This window comes from Hippopotamus amphibius, chromosome X (assembly GCF_030028045.1).
Source record: "Hippopotamus amphibius kiboko isolate mHipAmp2 chromosome X, mHipAmp2.hap2, whole genome shotgun sequence".
NCBI lineage: Eukaryota > Metazoa > Chordata > Mammalia > Artiodactyla > Hippopotamidae > Hippopotamus > Hippopotamus amphibius.
Window position 1 is genome coordinate 23,331,963 of NC_080203.1, and position 19,269 is coordinate 23,351,231.

General features: G+C 35.4%; 1 protein-coding gene across 6 annotated transcripts in view; it reads left to right on the forward strand.

Annotated features, from left to right (window-relative positions):
- The window catches only part of SMARCA1 (SWI/SNF related, matrix associated, actin dependent regulator of chromatin, subfamily a, member 1), a 531,454-nt gene that overhangs the window by 51,261 nt on the left and 460,924 nt on the right, over window positions 1-19,269 (forward strand). For 2 of the 6 annotated variants that reach the window (XM_057717872.1, XM_057717873.1), the window contains 4 exons: window positions 2,307-2,425; window positions 2,550-2,762; window positions 16,810-16,920; window positions 18,033-18,763. In XM_057717872.1, coding sequence (XP_057573855.1) covers window positions 2,307-2,425; window positions 2,550-2,762; window positions 16,810-16,920; window positions 18,033-18,104 — 515 coding nt within the window. In that variant the 3' untranslated portion in view covers window positions 18,105-18,763. Of the gene's footprint in view, window positions 1-2,306; window positions 2,426-2,549; window positions 2,763-16,809; window positions 16,952-17,963; window positions 18,764-19,269 lie in introns of those variants that run through there. The other 4 variants (XM_057717874.1, XM_057717876.1, XM_057717875.1 and 1 more) reach the window with 3 other exon arrangements.

Genomic DNA, 19,269 nt, shown 5'->3' on the forward strand with positions numbered 1-19,269 from the left:
AAATGGCCACTTTCCCACCTCTGAAATTTGATCGTCTTCTGAGCAAGTCAAGTCTAAGGCTTCAGTTTCAGTGGATGGACTTAGTGTCTTTCTAGGTTGTCCTTGATATAGAGAATTCCTGTCAGGTGCTTTTAGATCCTCAAACACTCTCAGGGTTCTAGTTTGCTCCAGGCAAGTTATGTGGATTTCATTAACTCCAGGCACGCTGGAGTAGATCTGAAAAGACTGAATAAATCTGTTGATTGGTCCTAGAATCAGCTCCCTCTCCTACTAAGCTGTGTCTTTGGTCTTGACCAGAACTAGATTAGGTGCTGAAGCATATGGAGTTAATACTGATTTCCACATCACAGTGCATCCAACCTCAGGCTTCTGAAAAGAAATCTTATTAAAATAGGTAACTATGTCTAGTAAGTTTTCTTTATGTAGAACATAGAAAGTTTCTAAAGTCCAATTAGGTTGAGCTCTCAAATTTAGTCTGAATATCTGCTGTATAGAATCTAGGGCATTTTTTTTCCCATAGAGATAACGTTACAAAGTAGGTTTAGGTTTCTACGCTAGCCCCTCAAAGCCTATTTAGCCTAACAACTGAAATTCTGCCGTGAAAAATAGTAGGGGGGAAACATTGAAACACTAATAAATATACCAAAGATGAACATAGATTAGGAGCAATTTTTAATTTATTCATAGTGCTAGTGCTTGAATAAATCCATGTTTAATTAGAGAACAGATACTTTTTTTCTTTTGGAAATCTGAAAGGGTCTTCTAGTGATTGCCAGGGACTTGAGGGATGGATTATATTGAGATTATATTTCGTATAGTATAACATCAAGTCTATGAACGTCCTTTACTTTGATACCAGCATAACAGTACTACTACTATTAGAATTTATTGCATAAGTTTAGGGCATTTGGAGGCTTAAAGAAGGGGAAAATACAGGAGAGAGGAATGTGAGCAGCAAGAGCTGAATGAAAGGAGTGTAAAAGGATATGTGCAGAGAGATTTTCTGAAGTAGAATTTTCTTCAAGAGATAGGAAGGGGGATAGCATTAGTATGTATGAAGTTGCAAGACAAAAAATGATTTAAAAGGATATCATGTCAGGACTTCCCTGGTGGTCCAGTGGTGAAGACTCCGCACTCCAATGCAGGGGGCCCGGGTTTGATCCCTGGTCAGGGAACTAGATAGATCCCACGTGCTTCACATAAGGGCTTGCATGCTGCAAAGAAGATCCTGTGTGTCACAATTAAGACCCAGTGCAGCCAAATAAATAAATAAATATTTTAAAAAGAGCGTATTAAAAAAGAAAAAGATATCGTGTCAGATGTTCCCTCAAATTGACACCAGGCCAGGTAGCTTCACTAGCTCAGGACAGCTTAATTGGGGCCATGTCAGAGGATGGGGAGATTTGAATGAATTTATGTAGTTGGTTGCAATAAAAGACAAAATGTGTACAATTGGCTGCTCATAGTATCTTTATACGTAGTAGGCTTTTAAATATATGTTGAATGAATAAGTGAGAGAATGAATAAATGAATACAGGTGCTTATAAAAATCAGAGTACTGATACTCCTTTCTTGATAGACTCTAAAAATGAAAAAAGTTGAGAATGTAGAATATGTCATTAGAGGACCTTTCTCTTAAGTCATAAGGTGTGACATATTAATGCAGCCAGATTATTTAGCTCATTTATAAAATTTGGGTGACTTGGCTTTTTTTTTTGGGAGAGAATAGGCTATTCCAAGTTTAAAAACCAAGCTATATGTCGCTGGAAATACTGTAAGAATAGTGGATAGTTCCAAAAGTGAAGTAACAATTTCAGTAGAAATTACTGCTTTATAGGAAGTTTGATTGACCTGTTGATAATAGTTTCATTTTTGCTTGCTAGGAAACTATGTTCTCTAAGTTTGTATGACCACCCTCTCTTCTGTTTCACTTTATGTGTTTGGTGCCTTCTATATAATGTTTGAATAAAAGCTTATCTTAAATCAGTATCTGTAGTATCTTTTGAAATTCTAGTCATCTGGGATGGATAATTAAAAACTTCATAATATTTCATGAAAGGAAAATTGCTAACCTAAAACCTTCTTGTTGAGGTCTTGCTTTTAAATGAAAAGAGGTATTTAATAACCCTCATTTATTACATCTTAGGAATATTTAATAATTGAACATACATTTACAGATGAATCTGAATCTTAATATAAACAGTGTAAGTTCACTGTATCCTTTCCTGCTAATTCTTCATTCTGTAGTTCCTTGGATTCATTTACTTAAGATGATAGAATTATAAAGTAATAACTCTGTTTTTCAGCTGTATTTTGGGAACGTTGCAATGAATTACAGGACATTGAGAAAATCATGGCTCAAATTGAACGTGGAGAAGCAAGAATTCAACGAAGGATCAGTATCAAGAAAGCCCTGGATGCCAAAGTACTATATTTCATAATTGTCAAATTACCAATAGATTGTTTTAATTGATGATTAAATGGTGATTAGCTTTGACTTATTATTATTGCACATTTAGTTAAAAGCACTATTTTGTTTAAATCTGCAGATTGCAAGATACAAGGCTCCATTTCATCAGTTACGCATTCAGTATGGAACCAGCAAAGGAAAGAACTATACTGAGGAAGAAGATAGATTCTTGATTTGTATGTTACACAAAATGGGCTTTGATAGAGAAAACGTGTATGAAGAATTAAGACAGTGTGTTCGGAATGCTCCTCAGTTTAGATTTGACTGGTTTATCAAGTCTAGAACCGCCATGGTATGTATTCCTTTCTTACTTATTTCCTCCAACTTTTCGTTTTGAAAAATTTCAAATATCATATATCCTTCACTTAGATTCTCTAATTGTTAACATTTTGCCACATTGGCTTTCTCCTCTCACCAGTATATGTATGTATATACTTATACATACATAATCTATATATTGTATTCTGAAATACAGAAACATATCTATATTCAGAAATATAGATCTGTATTTTATATTCATTAATATACAGATCTATATTTCTGAACCATTTGAAAGTAGGTCCCAGACCTCATGAGTGTTCACCTCTAAATACTTCAGCATTTATCTCCCCCAAATAAGCATTTATCTCCTAAATAAAAATAATATTTTCCTACATAAGCACAGTACCATCATCCTACCTGAAAATGTTAATGTTGATTCAGTAATGTCATCTAGTATACAGTCCATGTACAAAATTTTCCAGTTATCCCCAAAGTGTCTCTCATAGCTGTTTTTTTAAATTGATGAGCCAGTCAGGGTTCACATATTGCATTTGGTTGAGTCTCTTTAGTCTCCTCAATCTACAACTTTTTGTTTTTCATGACAATGACTTTTATAAGGTGCCCGGGCTCATTTTGTAGACTGCCCAACATATGTCTCATTATTTGCTCACTCTTAGATTTAGGTTAAGCATTTTTGGTAAGAATGTGGCCTAAGTGATGTGTGTTTCTTATTGCATCACACCAGGAAGCTCATTATTCAGGTTGTCACATTCTTGGTGATGCTGTTTGATTACTTGGTTAATTTGGTGACCATCAGAGCTCTCCACTTTAAAGGTAGTTTCCCCTTTGTAATGAGACAGGCGATACTTGAAACTGTGTGAATAACTTAAGGATTTATTTTTAATGAGAAGGAATTGTTGCCTAAGTAGAGTTTTTATAAGAATATTATGAGACAGAATAATTAAGAAGAGATTTTATTTTAGCTTCATGCAACTTACTGTTACTTTCTAATGTGAATTGTGTTCCTGTTAAATCCTAGTGCTGTTTAGCAGTATTCTTGCTGATATTGAAATAGATGCAACGTGTTTTTAATGTTGGCATTGTTAGTCTTTTGTTAGCCGAGGTGATTAAAACAAAAATAGATTCATACAGCCTAAACATTAAAAGTAACCAGAAACTAACAATCCAAACTATGAACATTTTTCTTTAGTTTCTGTCATAAATGTTTTCTTGGCCAAAAGTTCATAGGGGTGTGCAGCAGTGCTTAACATTTTGTCTGACCCATTTTATATTTTAAGTTCAAGTTGGAAAAAAAGAAAAGAAAAATCTGAGTTATTATATTGAGGATGCTAATTTTGGTGGATGCTTTATAAGATCAGATATTTCTTAAAACTTTTAACACAAACTTAGAGTGTTCCTGGATTGTTATTAGGATGTGTCTATCAAGTTTTTGGAATACATAATGCTGGGAGAGGTTGCAAATACTTTGGATCAAGCCAGAATCCAAAAGGAGCTAGAGAAATTGAAATAATGAATTGATTGAATCTCCACTGCAACATGACAATTATAGGGATGAATGTGAAGTGCTACAGTTGTACAAAAGAATAGGAAGAGGTGTATATGTTAATAAGATACAGTAGGAAGAATTGAGAAAAGAATAAAAAAGTTATGAATTAATCTGTAGCATGAAGGGCTGAGGTTGGATATAGGAAATAGTTGATAGGGTTCGTTGGATAGTTGAAATAGATTATTGAAGAACAATGTAAAATAGCTTTCTATTAGCTTTGAAAATGAGATTCTGTTTTGAAAGTCTGATGACTTTGGCAGTGAGCTAGTTGGCCTTTTAAGGTGCCTTCTAGCTGGGTGCATCTATGACCATGTTTAGCAGAGAACTGTTTTCAAAAGTCATGCATTTAAAATTTTTAGCCATTTGGGGTTTTATGAGTGTAATGATCTAATTTAGAGCATCATCAACAGCTTGTAAAAGACAAATGCCCACCTGCATTTGTTGATGAATCATGTTTTAGATCATACATGCCCTTTTATGTGATGGAACATTTGCTGAATTTTGAGTATTATTTCAGTGATGTTTTACTAATTTTTTAAAAGGTTGAGTTTAATGCTGTTTTCAGTTTCTGTAAACATTAAACTAAAGCAGTAGGATGAAACAGATTCAAAAGTGCAAGGAAAATCTTTATTATTTGTAATATGAACATGACAGTAGAACTATATAATCTTATTTCATTTTCCAGGAAAAAAACTCAGTGTATTATTAACAACCACTAGATGTCTCTGAACTCCCTTGTAAAGAATCTTTTCCTCCATCTTTCTACAAAACATTTACCTCTTTCTTTACCAAGAGGTTTAAATCTCTAATGTATGTTTTCTGAAGGGCAGATATTAACTACATACATGATTGAAAAAAATGAAACTTTTGTCTGTTGAAAATGAAGACAATTCTGCCCTTAATTATGTTCTGGAAGGTGGAATTTATGATTTCTAAGGAATCTTTAAAAACATACAGTAATTTATTTCATAATAAATATTTTAAGCCAGAGTTTCTGTTAACTTTTCTACTATATTATTTCCCTGCTAGTTAATGGATAATTTTTGCTTATATTTCTGGATTTAGAATATAAGTAATGTATTTTAAAATATGCATGCATATATTTAGAGCATCTTTTTAGAATATTTCATGATAATATAAATCATTAGGGAATTAAAGAAATGGATCACTATTATTTCTAGATGATTTCTTTTCCCCTCATTTTAAATAATTGGTCTTGTATAGTGAATCACATTCACAATCTAGGAAGTGAAACTTCCCCCCTTGAAAGAGACAGTTGTGATTTCCGAAATTAAAATTATTTGCTTCATTGAAAAACCCCATCTTAGAAATACAGAGGATGTAATTTGATTCACTATGTGAGTGTGTCACTGTGTTCAAATTAAAATTTATTAATGATTAAACTTTAAACTTAGCTTACTAAAGAATCTATCTTTAAAAACATAATCTTGCTTAAAGATGACTCTTTCCCAGAGACACCAATAAATAGTATGAAATACCTAGAAAAAAATAGAAATCTTGGTAGTTATATTTTATTCAGAGATCTCAAAGTACTGAATTCATGGCTTCTGACTTAACTAACAGTCTTAAAGTGCTTAAAGGCATGAACCTCCACTTCTCAATATGCTGCATTTTGAAAGCCTTCAGCTAAAGGTTGAAAATTTCTTTGAGGCTCTTCTCCATTTAAAAATGCTGGCTATACAAAAGAGAAAATGACTCAGTTCCATTTCTCTGTGCCAAAAAGATTGTGATTTCTTTGAAAACTTGCGTCGTCTTTAAGTAAGTAATCAGTCTCTATTGAACTACATAAACAAGTAGGAAGGATGTGATCAATTTAGATTTTTAAGCTCAGAGCACGAATCACCCTACCATTTTCCTTCTAAGAAAAAAATGTATTATAATGAGGTCTTAGTCTTAGGACATTTCAATCTATCAGAATTAAAAGGACCTTTGCCAGATGACTATAAGAGGGAAAGATAATACTTTGTGTTTATATAGTACCTTTTATACTACAAGTTTGCCAATCCCTTTACCAGCATTAGCTCATTAGTTCCTTTTAGGGAATAAGTGTCAGGGTACTATCTCTGTTCATTTAGTGACAGACTAATGTGACTGGGAGATTTGAAAAGAATCTGAGAAGTCTAAAAGATATAGCACATTAGTTTACTGGAAAGGACATATTGAAAGTATCCAAAGTTTATTCAATAATTCCTTGGACCTGCTTAGGTTTCTTTAAGTACTTAAAGGAGAAAAAGCAGAATTTGGCTTTCTGAAATAAAGAACACTTCTTGATATAGCCACTATGCTTCCTTTGCAGGGTTGCTTTTGACTCAATTTTAGTCAAAAAATATTCTTACCTTTTAGCCTCCAGGGAGCTTTTTTCTTTCCTCTCCTAGCCTCTCAAGAAGCTCCGTGTACATAGCCTGTGGCCGTGGACCTTAGAGTTGAATCAAAGTATTAGTAATTAGTTATTACAATTACCCTGCCTTTTGTAGTAGTTTAAATGAATTTTCGGGGGTAGTATCTCAGAGAGAGAATCACATACTGTTGTATACTATGTAATAAAAATTTCATGTTATTGCTGTTTGTTTTTAAATCACAGCTTTATTATTTAAAATTAGGAATATGACATTCCTCATTAGAGTTGTAGCAGAAAAAATACTTTTTAGAAAATATCGCTATAGCTCTTTATTAGCTTGCTTCCCTTTTTATAGGTTTACCAGTGATAGTAAACAGTAACGAAGTTAATGGTTCAGCACAGGATATTTGATAAACCATCTGTCCAGTCAGAGAAGGATTTTCTTTATAGGTACTTTAGAAAAACAAAAGTCAAATTAAAAAATTTCCAACCTATTCTATAGTCACAGTAACACTTTTGTTTGTTGCTTATGCAGTATAGCCTAGGAAATTTTATAAAGAAGGCCACTCATGATTTTTTATTTTGTCTATCAGTACTTAATTGTATGATAACAGTTAATATTGATATCTTAGAGCATTACATTCTTAATGAAATGTGAAGTTATGAATTAATACGGGATTCACAAAATTGGTAAATGTAAAATTATTGATAGGTTCTTATTGACTGTAGAATTATGAAAATATTAAAATATATTTGTGCTTATAGGGATATATTATTTCCTCATGTGCTTGAAAGACTAAAATATCTCTTTCAGCCTTGATTTTCAAAAAGGTCCTATATAGAGGTATGTACAGAAGGGGTTGTGCTTAACTTTGCCTTGAGGGGTTAGGTCAGAGGAATGGCTTCACAGAAGAGGTCCTTCTTGGAACTGAGTCTTGAGAGACCAGGAAGGAGTTGGTCCTGGGAATGTGGAAACAGCATGTGCAAAGGTAGAAACAAGCACAGCACATTCAAAAACTGTGAGTAGGTGGTTATGCTAGTGTGTGAGTAGGGAAGTCCTGGAAGATGAGGGAAGAGCTGGCAACCAAATTAGGAAGGGTCCTGTCTCCGGTGTTGAACTTCGGTCATTATTCTATAGGAAATGGGGAGTCATTGAATGACTTTAACAGGGCAGTGACATGGTCAGATTTACAGTTTAGAAATACTGCTCTGTGGAAATGGGCAAATGTCTACCTCAACTACCATATAGGCTGACAGTGCCCAAATTTATATGTCTGTCTTTTCTCTGTTCCTCCTCTTTTTTTTCTTCCCTTGGCTAATATATCACCATCTGCCCCAGAGTCTTTTTTTACTACTGCTCTCTGAACCTTCGAGTGCAGATGGTTACACCTAAAAGTATCAGCATAACACCTTGCACAGAGTAGGCATTCAGTGAGTAAAGGAGCATGGAAGTTTTGTACTTCAGTTTGCTCCTATCTCATAGACCCCTACAGTTGGATCAGATTTGGGTAGAGTGTGAAGAAATCTAGCAATGGGTTTGAGTTCTTTTTCCTTTTCCTTTCCTTTCTTTTTTTTTTTCTAGTGATAGACTTTACTTGGCTATAATCCCTGTAGCTTTTGTTTGAGTAGCCAGTTGTAAATATCATATGTTTTATTAGTAACTGTAGTGTTTAAGAATGAATTGTTCTAACAATCCGAAATATGATACATGCACTAACAGGAGTTTGTTTTCCATATTTATTGTGAAGAGGTGATGTCACATTTTACAGATAACGATGTTTCAGTAGCAGCAGTTAGGTAAGACTATCAAAACATTTGATATTTGTTTAAGAAATATAGGATATATTTCTTTATTATCATTAGAATATATAACTCCCATCTAACTGCCAGTGTACTTGGGCCCTGAGATTTTAGTACAGAATGCCATTGCTTTTTCTTAGTATGATAGAGGTTCCAAAGTGACAAAGAACCTAGGAAATATACTACAGAATGTACAGTTGAAGGTATTAATTCCAAAGGTAAAGTATAGGGAGTTTATAAAAGAGCAAAGGAGAAAAAACCCACCTGTTTTGTTTTACCCAGAACTGGAGAAGGAAATTCTGACTTCATAGATGTAGAGGTGCGAATGTGGAGTGCAGTTTATTAATTCTCTTTTGCTCTTGCTCATTCACCTGCTTTTGACTTTCAACCATAATGGGCACCGACCTTCTGTCATTCAGACTTACGCAGGCTTAGTGTCTCGGATTTTAGTGCGTAGGAAATGTAATGTGGAGTCTCTTTAATCTCTTTCAATAAGTCACTTCAAGTCTACTGATGCTTTCTGTGCCTTTTGAATTGATGCTTTGAAGCTGAGTATTGGGGCAGAGGATGTTTGAACTTGGTGCCCGGCGTGATTGATATTCACCACATAGCACAGGGCAGCGCCGCTTACTGCAAACATCCCATCATTTATTAAATAAAGGTAGAGAGACATATCCTGGTATTCAGAAATTGAAACTTGGGTGACTTTGCATTGAATAGAATCATAAACCATTAAAAAGATACAGAAAAACCAAGGCATGCAGTTTGTTTAAAGTCAATCTAAAGTCTGTAGTTTAAAACAAGGGTTGGCAAACTGCAGCCCTTTGCCTGGTTTTGTACGGCCTGCAAGCCAAGAGTGATGTTTACATTTTCAAACGGTTGAAAGAAAATCAAAAGAAGACTGCTTTGTGACACGTGAAAATTACAGACAATTCAGAATTTAGAATCCGTAACATTTGATTGGAACCCAGCCACACGCATTCACTTGTCCATCGTCTGTGGCTGCTTGCATGCTGCAGCGGCAGAGCAGAGTGGTCGTGACAGAGACAGTGTGGTCTGCAAAGCTGACAGTATTTACTGTTTGGCCCTTCACAGAAAGGATGTGCTTACCCCCGGTTTAAAAGAAAGTGTAAGAAAGGTGGAAGGAAAGAAATAACATAACCAATGGTAGACATAAGTGTTATACAGTCCTTCAAGAAAAGTGTTAAATGAAGGATGGGTGAAGGGGGAGGCTATCTAGCCTAAAAGAGGGGTGTTTGGCAGGTCTGGTGGTGATTGCAGTGATTGTGATGGAGGTATGAGAGCTGCCTTGTAATATCTGAAAGATTGTCATACAGAAGAGGGAATCAACTTGTTTAATCTGACCACAAAAGTTAGACCTACAACCAGTTGTTGGAAACTATAAGGTAGTACATTGCAGCTTTGCATAAAGGAACATTTTTAACTTGTCCAAAGGTAGGATAGACAGCCTTGGGAGATAGTGAGTACCCTGTCATTGGAAGAATGCAGACAGGCTGGATAGCTAATTAGTAAGGACTTAGTAGAAGGGATTCAGCATCAACTTGAATGATTTGTAAAAGTCCTTTCCAGTCTTGAGAGTCTATAATTTTATGAGCTCCCACTGTTGAGACTCTGTGTCAAGGGAAGATCTCGGAGTACAAAATACACCTTTGATTACATGACGACTCCTGCTTAAAAATCATCAATGAGATCCTTTTGTCAACTGAATTAAGTAAAATTGCTTAGTTCTTTGTTTTTAGCTTCTAGGTTCTTTGTATTTTGATTCAAACTTAGTCTTATCCATCACTCTTACCCTGTACAGCATTTCCCAAGTTGGTTTCTACCAAATACTGTTCCAGGATTTGCAAGTACAGTAAGTCCCTTACATATGAGTGAGTAGTGCATTCGTAAGTCCAATTTGTTCATAAGTCCAACAAAGTTAGCCTGGGTACCCAACTAACACAATCGGCTATTTAGTACTATTGTAATACGTTTATAATACTTTTCACACAAATAATACATAAAAAACAAACAAAAAATAAACATTTTTAATCTTACAGTACAGTACCTTGAAAAGTACAGTAGTACAGTACAACAGCTGGCATACAGGGGCTGGCATCGAGTGAACAGACTGAAGGAGGGAGAGGAGGTGGGAGATGGTAGAGCTGAAGGATCGTCAGCAGTAGGAGATGAAGGGCAAGCTGCAGTTTCACTCACGCCTGATGTTGATGGAACGCACATTCACATCTTTGAAAGTTCTCAACTTGAAGGTTCGTATGTAGGAGACTTACTGAATACAATGTACAGAACAAGGTTCTGTGTTCAAATAGATTTGGGAGATGCTGATACTGAATCCTGCCCTTGGCCCTTCCAATCTACATTAGAATGCTAAAAGCTTGAAGTCCTGCCATGAAGAAATTTGTTAAACCTTTTAAAAATCTAGTGTTTCCTGTGCATGTGTGAACACAAAGTACTTTTTTCCCCCTTTGGCCACAGCTGTTAACACTGCAGAACAGTTTTCCATTTGTCATTTTCCTACTCTCTTCTGTTGTCTTTATTGTTTTTGTATCTCCTCTCTTGCTCTTGTGTGCTATTTTTCTCCCTCCAATTTCAATCCTAAATCCAGCATGGGGAAATCGTGAAAGAGATAATTAGACTACAGAACTGTGGAAACAGTTTGAGACCACATGAACCATTTCCTGTAACCTGAGGAAAATAGGAAGATAAAAAGGTACAAGAATCTAGGGGAATATGTATGTGAAAGGCGAAATTATATAAGATAAAAGGGCTTTTGACATCATGAACTTTCTCATAGTCATTTCATAGTCACCACTTAGTTATTCAAAAAGCGAGTCACTGTTTTATAGGTAATCTGGCCTCTCTCTTTGTAATTTCTGGTATTAGTTAGTGTTCTGTTCATGACACCATCTGTTTAGTTAGGCAGTCTGTTTAGTTAGTTAGTTCTAGCATGTGAATAAAAGATGGGGTTGGTATATTTAGAGAAAGTCACGTTACCTATGCTAGGAAGGTAACATCCAGACTCACTCATTCCTTGGTGCCTTTCTCCAGAGAGCTAGATTATTTTTCTGTCTGTAGTTAGTGACAGGTTAAAAGGAATGAAGGTAATAACTTATTATACAGTCTATTTATAATCATTTTGAGATATTCTACTTCCCTGCATGTGAGACTGTCTCAAAAGTATTAGCTTTTTCCTGAATCACCCACATGAACCATGAATATGTATCTAAAGATATCTGCAGTCACAGGCAACTATTACTTATTGAGAATAATAATAGCCAGAGGGTATAGCTTAATGATTCAAGAATCAGCTTCATATAAAGACTATCTAGTCTCCCTGGAAACCAACAATCAAATCTCATCAGGGTCAACTTAGCCCTTTCTATAATAGATAAATTGAATAACATGCTGTTTAATTTGTGTGTGTGTTATTGAATGAAGCTATGAGGAGTGTTTGGTCTGCATATTAAAGATACCACTATTGTTTTGGTAAGTAAGGAAAATTCCATTGTTATTTTTCCTAAATTATTTAACCTTGGGTAATTGAGGATGCACAAGAAACATGAATGTACCAGCGTTTTGAAAGGTTATTTTTAATAGTTAAACAATAATTTGTTAATGAAGATTTCTTTTCTGGCTAGACTGTCTTTGGTTTTCTGCCTTCTTTTGGGCTTGAATTTTACAGAGTAGAAAATGCTTGAATAGTTGATAATATTTCTGTATGCCATTTTTCTAGCTTTTATTTGGAAAGATAAAACTGTATTTAAAAAATTTGCCATTTCTTAAAAATGTTACAGATTGCCCAAGACCTAAATGTCCATTGCAGAAAATTTAGAAAATACGTGCTAGTGTAAAGAAGAAAATAAAAGTTACCATTGGTCCTACTTTCAGAAGTAGCTGCTCTTAACTACTAGTACTCTTTGTATAGTTAGTACTCTCTCAGCTATTTCTGCTGTGTATATATGTATATAGTAAGATGTGTATATATGTATACGGTAATTTCCAAATTACCAAAAATTTAGTTCTCAGTATTTCTCTGCTAAAAATAACACTGCTCTAAATATCGTTTTGTAAATCTTTGTATACATCTCTTATTTCCTTACATTAAGCATCTAGGAGTGGAATTCTTCATTCAAAGAGTATGAAAGTTTTAAGATGCATCATTGATATTCCCAAATTGCTTTCGAGAAAGATAGTATTTTACTCTGCTTGGGCTGCCATAACACAGTACCGCAGATGGGGTGGCCTAAACAGATTTCTCATGGCTTTGGAGACTTGAAGGTCAAGATCAGGGCGCCAGGAGAGTTGGTTTCTGGTGAGGCCTTTCTCCCTGGATTGTAGATGGTGTCTTCTTGCTGTGTCCTCATGTGGCCCTGTGTGAGTGGAGAGAGAGAGAGAGAGAGAGAGAGAGACATCTCTTTAGGGCCCGACCCTTATGACTTCATTTAACCTTAATTACCTCCTTAAAGACCCTCTCTCCAAACACAGTCACATTGCACAGGTGTTAAGGCTTCAACTTACAGATTTGGGGAGGGGACGCAATTTTTTAACATTGGCATTCCATCATCAGTGAATGAGAGCTCCCATTTCATCATCTTATTGCCAACACTGGGTATGCCCCCCCCCACACACACTCATGAACGTGTCATTGCTAATTTGATAAATATATCATTGTTTTACTTTGCATTTCTTTGATTGAGTGAAAAAATTTTTTTAATATTTGGACATTTTAGTTTTTTATGAGTTTTCTATTCTTGTACTTTGACCATTTTTTGGTTGGAGTTCCTAGTTGCCAATAAATCTGCATTTTAATTTGCGTGTTTAGCTATTTTATATTTTATCAGATATTTTTGCTTATACAAAAAGAAAATCATTTTTAAATGTTATTTACTGTTTGATTTTTTTTCCAGTAGTTAATTTATTTACTGTAATATAAAGAAATATAAATTACATCGCGATATCTGGACATAAATAACTTTAAGAAAAAAATAATTTCAGTCAAAATATCGAGGTATAACATAGGGATAATCGCAGCACTCACTTTATATTTATCGTCCAGATTAGATGAGATAATGCATTTTATCTTAACCTAATGGTTGGCACTTGGGAGGAAAGGTTACAGCCTGTGAGAGGAGAGCAGGAAGAGATATAGAAGGATATCAAAGATACACTTTGATGGTTTTAGACTGAAAGCCCTAATTCCAGAAGAAGAAGCCTTATCCCCATTTTACAGATGATGAAGCTAAGGCTCAGAGATGTTAAGTAGCTGGCTGGAGATTACATGCCAACTTAGTGGTGGAGCTGAGGCTAGAACCCAGGTCTCTTTAACTTCAAAGTCTGTGCCTAAACCACTGTGTGACGTGTCCACATCCCTTACCAATCAACTCGGCTCTGTATTCCCAGTTTTATCCATTTGTAATTAGAACTTACAGCTTTTGAATAAAGGTACAGTTATGTATGCAGTTTTAAACATCATAAGTATTTTCAAGTTATTAGAATCTTCATAATTATAATTTTCAGTGGTGGCATAACTTTTCATCAAGCCACTGTATATTAATGACTTACTGACCTACCTATTTAGAAGCAGTATAGTATAGTGGTTAAGGGTACAGACTTTGGTGACTTGCTTAAGTCCCATGGGGACGCATATGTTAGGTTACTGTCAAGTCCTTAAATAGTATGTGGCTGTATTTCTACAGCCTGTATTACTACCCCTATCATCCCTCTGTTTTATATATTTTGGGAGTCTCCAGTTTTTCTGATAGATAAATAGTAATTGCATTGAATATCTTCATGCGTTAGATTTCTCCCCTAAGTTTGGATGATTTTTTAAAAAGAATAAATTTCCAGGAGAGATTATTGGATCAAAGTTTATGACCAATTGTATGGCACTTGAAATTATTACCAGTTTTCCAAAGGGTTATACCTGGGTTTGTTTTATTTTTTTATTTTTATTTTTAAAATATTTATTTATCTATTTTTATTATTTATTCGGCTGCCCTGGGTTTTAGTTATGACATGCGGGATCTTTGATCTTTGTTGCGGTGTGCAGGATCTTTAGTTGTGGCATGCGGAGCTTTAGTTACAGCATGTGAACTCTTAGTTGCTGCATGTGGGATCTAGTTCCCTGACCAGGGATCAACCCTGGGCCCCCTGCATTGGGACCTCGGAGTCATAGCCACTGGACCACCAGGGAAGGCCCCCTGGGTTTGTTTTAAATGCCAGGCTCTACCCAGACCTACTGAACCAAAATCTGGAAGTGGAGTTGGCATTGGGAATTTGCACTTTTAGCAAATACCCCAGGCAATTCTTACACATATTAAAACTTGAGAACCATTGGCCCTAACATTTTAAAGCATTTCTTCATTGTTGTTGTTTGTTTTGTTTTCAGTAGTAAAAGAAGAGATTAACTATGGGCGGCAGCTCTGGCAAAGTAGGGGTGAAGGATGAGGATGGTACTGCTGAAGGAAACAGGGAGGCAGGCATAGTGATGACCATTGGGGTGCTCATGGGTGTGTGTTGAGTTATAGAATATTTGGTCATTTAAGGAACCCACTTTCTTCCAGAAACTCATTTTATTCCAGTGACTTGCAGGTCTTCACACCACGTGTGATAATGTTTTGTGCTTTGAATTATCCTTAAACCCACCCCCTTTCCCCACAGTTTATCCTCATGTGGTCAGTCTAGTGGTTAACATCAGAAGGGGCAGTATATTTTCCCTGTTTAGAGTGCATTTCATTTGGTTTAAATCTTTCTGAAAATAAAAAGGCAGGGAAAAAGCTAGTGACACTTCAGTTTTCAATAACAATCATGGAAGGTATTGTCGGCAGTATTGTTTCCTACTCTACTGTACTGCAGAAACTTCTAAAATTAGGCTTCAGACATCCTGTAACCTGAAAACAGGCTGTCTTTTTGAAAGTACACTTGCAGTTCAATTGGAACTGGGGCTGTGTTTTCACAGGGAAGCAAGGCAGCTGTAGTTGATGCCAAAGTTCCCAGAGTGGTACTCCACAGATGCCTCCTTAGCAAATACAGAACTGAGGGTGGGCAATACCCTTTGATATTAAACTGTTATTTACCTTTAAAATACAGCGAAGTGTACAGGGTTATTATATATGAGCATCCATATTAATGAATCATGTTTAATGCTCACAATACGTTCATAAAAACTGTTTATAGTTTGGATGCATTGATTTGCTGGCAGTGAAATATAGGTAGTGGCAAGGTTAATGCAGAATCTTTTCAGCTATTGTTTGCTCTGAATTAACAAATGCAGCAGTGTTTTCCTGAGACTCCCTCCTCAGAACTCTGATCCCACGAGATGTCTTTTTTTTTTTTTGTCATATATATATATATATATATTATTATTATTATTTTGGGGGCCACGAGATGTCTTTTGAGAAGAGAGTTTTGCTGGTTGAATAATTTGGGGAATTGCTTGCTTCTGCATCTCCTGCCCTAGTGGTTGACAGTGCTCATTAGGAACTTAAAGGCTCTGAGCAGCCCCGTAGAAAAGAAATCTGTTTGACTTTTGTAAACTGAGTACTTCCAAAATGTCCTCTGACAGTAGGACATCCCCTTATTTTTTTGTTTATGTGATTTTTGTTAACTTTTTGTTTCGAAATACTTATAGATTCACAGGAAGTTGTAAAGAAATGTACAGGGAGGGCCCATGCACCCTTCACCAACACAGTGTCACAACCAGGAAATTGACATTAGTATAATCCACAGAGCTTATTCAGATTTCATTGGTTATAGATGCACTCATGTATGCACGTGCGTGTGTGTGTGTGAGAGTGAGAGGGTGTGTACACGCACGTGTGTGTAATTCAGTGCAGTTTTATCACATATAGATATGTGTAACTAGCACCACCACAAGACTTCCCTGTGCTAGCTCTTTATGGTCACACCCACTCTCCCCCCTTTCCCTAGCCCCTGGTAACCATTGATATGTTCTCCATTTCTAAACTTCTGTCATTTAAGAATGCTATATAAATGGAACAGTATGGTCTGTAACCTTTTGAGATTGGCTTTTTTCACTCAGCGTCATTCCATTGAGGTTCATCCAGGTTGCTGCATTTACCAATAGTTCTTTTTATTGCTGAGTAGTATTTCATGGTATGGCTGTACCACAGTTTGTTTACCCATTCACCCACTGAATGATATTTATCCACTTCTCATATTTTTGGTGGAATATACCCTGTATGAATATTGTTCTGAAGAATACCAACTTAGAAATTCTACATCACAGAAATGATATAATTAAAGAATTACCACTTTTTAAAGATTGTGCCTGGGTTGCAGAAATTTAAAGTCTTGTATTAATTGGTTTAGGAATTCCAGAGACGCTGTAATACTCTGATTTCATTGATTGAGAAAGAAAATATGGAAATTGAGGAAAGAGAAAGAGCAGAAAAGAAGAAACGGGCAACTAAAACTCCAATGGTAAAATTTTCAGCATTTTCCTAACTTTTAGGTAGATCCCATTTTTTTTACATAATTAAAATGCCTATATTATGTTTAATGCCATAGTGATACCTATTATAAAAGCTGGTTTTATGAAATGCTGATTTGTTTTTGACAGAAAAAGAATTACACTACAACCACATTTCCTATTTGTTTGTAGAACATATGGTTAGGAACTCCCTAGTAACAGGGCTCAGTATTTTAAAAAATTCCTCATGACTTTTAAGCAGAAATATAATGCAAGTAAAATCCTTTGAAATGAGACTAGAGTTGTCATGGGGAGCAGGAGAGGGGTGGGATGGGGTGGGACTGAGGTTGAAACTGGGAGTTCTGATTTGATCAAATAAGTTTTCTGATCTTTGTGGAACTATGAGTGCAAATAAGAACTTTGAGGAGACAGCAAAGCTTTACTTGGTTTACTTGGTAATAAGTTAACTTGAATAATAAGATGGATTGGTTTTAATTCAGTCAGGTTGCCTTGTATAGTTACAATTTCAAATACTCTTTAATAGATCATATTATTTGAGTGTGGTTAAGTAAACTACCATATTTCATCAAGTCTAAGATGCCTTCCGTTGTAAGACACAGCATTATTTTATGTACCATTTAGAAAAACTGCTGCCAAGTAACTACGGTTTGTCATCAATTATAGGATGCATCCCGATTTCAGAGATGCTAAAGTGGGAAACAAACGTGCATCATAGAATATATGAAATATGGTATTTTAACATCTGTCATAAGATTTAAAGACTAGTACACTCATAAATAACATTTTCCCCAGAAAACTTTAAGTATTAAGTAGTTCTTTAAGATAAACCTACATTTATAGTACCATGTGTAAGTAGAAACTTGATGACTATTTTTGATGGGTAGTTTATGTCTTTTCTTAAAAAGAAACATGTTTGGAGGTTATTTTACATTGGGTTATATAGTTTGTTGGGCTATATAGAACATTAACTGTGAGTATAACATTTAAGTGAATATTCATGTTAAAATTTTTTTTTAATGCATTTACATCCTAGATTTAACATTGTTGGGCCATTTAAAAATGTGCATATTGGAGCAGAACATTAAATCTGTTTCCATTTTAGTCACAGAAAAGAAAAGCAGAGTCAGCTACTGAGAGCTCTGGAAAGAAGGATGTCAAGAAGGTGAAAGCCTAAAGCCTAGAAATAAAGTTTTAAATGGGAAACTGCTATTTTCTTGTTCCCATCTTCAAATGCTAATTGCCAGTTCCAGTGTATTCATGGTACTCTAAGAAAACTCTCTTTGGTTTTGATTTCTTGCATATTTTATATATTTTACAATGCTTTCTACCTGAAATGTGTAGCTTTATATTTTATGCATTCTAGTATTTTTGTGTACTGTATTTTGTGCATTTCATGTCTTCATCAAAATCCTCTCAGTCCTTGTTCTTTTGAAGCTTGTGCTGAGGTTTTAGCTTTTCTATGTTTTATATGCCGCTGCTTTGAAAGAGAACCTAGATTCTATAGCTGTATTATTGTTGTTTCATACTTTAAATTTATATGGCTGTGGAAAAATGAATTAAAATGATTTGAGGAGAAAGACTTTTTCACTTCTTTGTTGCTTTCTTTTCTATTGAGTATGGGCTTGTTCGTGTTACTGCATACTGTGATTAGCATAATAATTGTTTCTTTGAGGTCATCTAAATATTTTTTTCCTAAAGGAATAAAGGGTGAGAACAGAAAAATATTAAAAAAACTAATATTTGATACTGTGCTTGCTGTCAGTATGCATTACATTTAAATTATTCTCTAAATATTCAAGTGGGAAAGTATAATAAAGAAACGTCTATAAGAAATTTAATTATTTCCTGTTTTTTGTGCAGTAGAAAATAGTTGTGTTTACTGAATCAAATTGCTCACAACTATGTATTTGGTTGAAAGTTAAAGCTTTGCTTGCTGACTTGTGCCTGATGTTTTGTCCCATAGAGCCAGTTCAGGGGAGTCTGGGTATAGCATGTAGATTTATTAACAACTAAGTTAAGAGTATGAAGTAAGTGCTATGCATGCAGAAGAAAGGGGGAGGGTCTTCCATAGGAATACAAGTATGCTCAGATAACAGACAATCTCAGAGTGTCAAAGGTTTTGCACACCAAGAGCTTCTGTCTTTCCCACACCACAGATCCCATGCAGGTCAGTGGGATGTGAGATGGGAGGAGATCTGCTCCACACAGTCACTCAAGGCTCCAGGCTGACTGAGGCTCCACTGTTTTGTAGCTGCACCATCTGAAACATGTGGCCTATTCAGTTGTCACTGTAGGAGAAAAAGAGGCCAGAGAGTCGTATATAGGCTCTTTATTGCTTC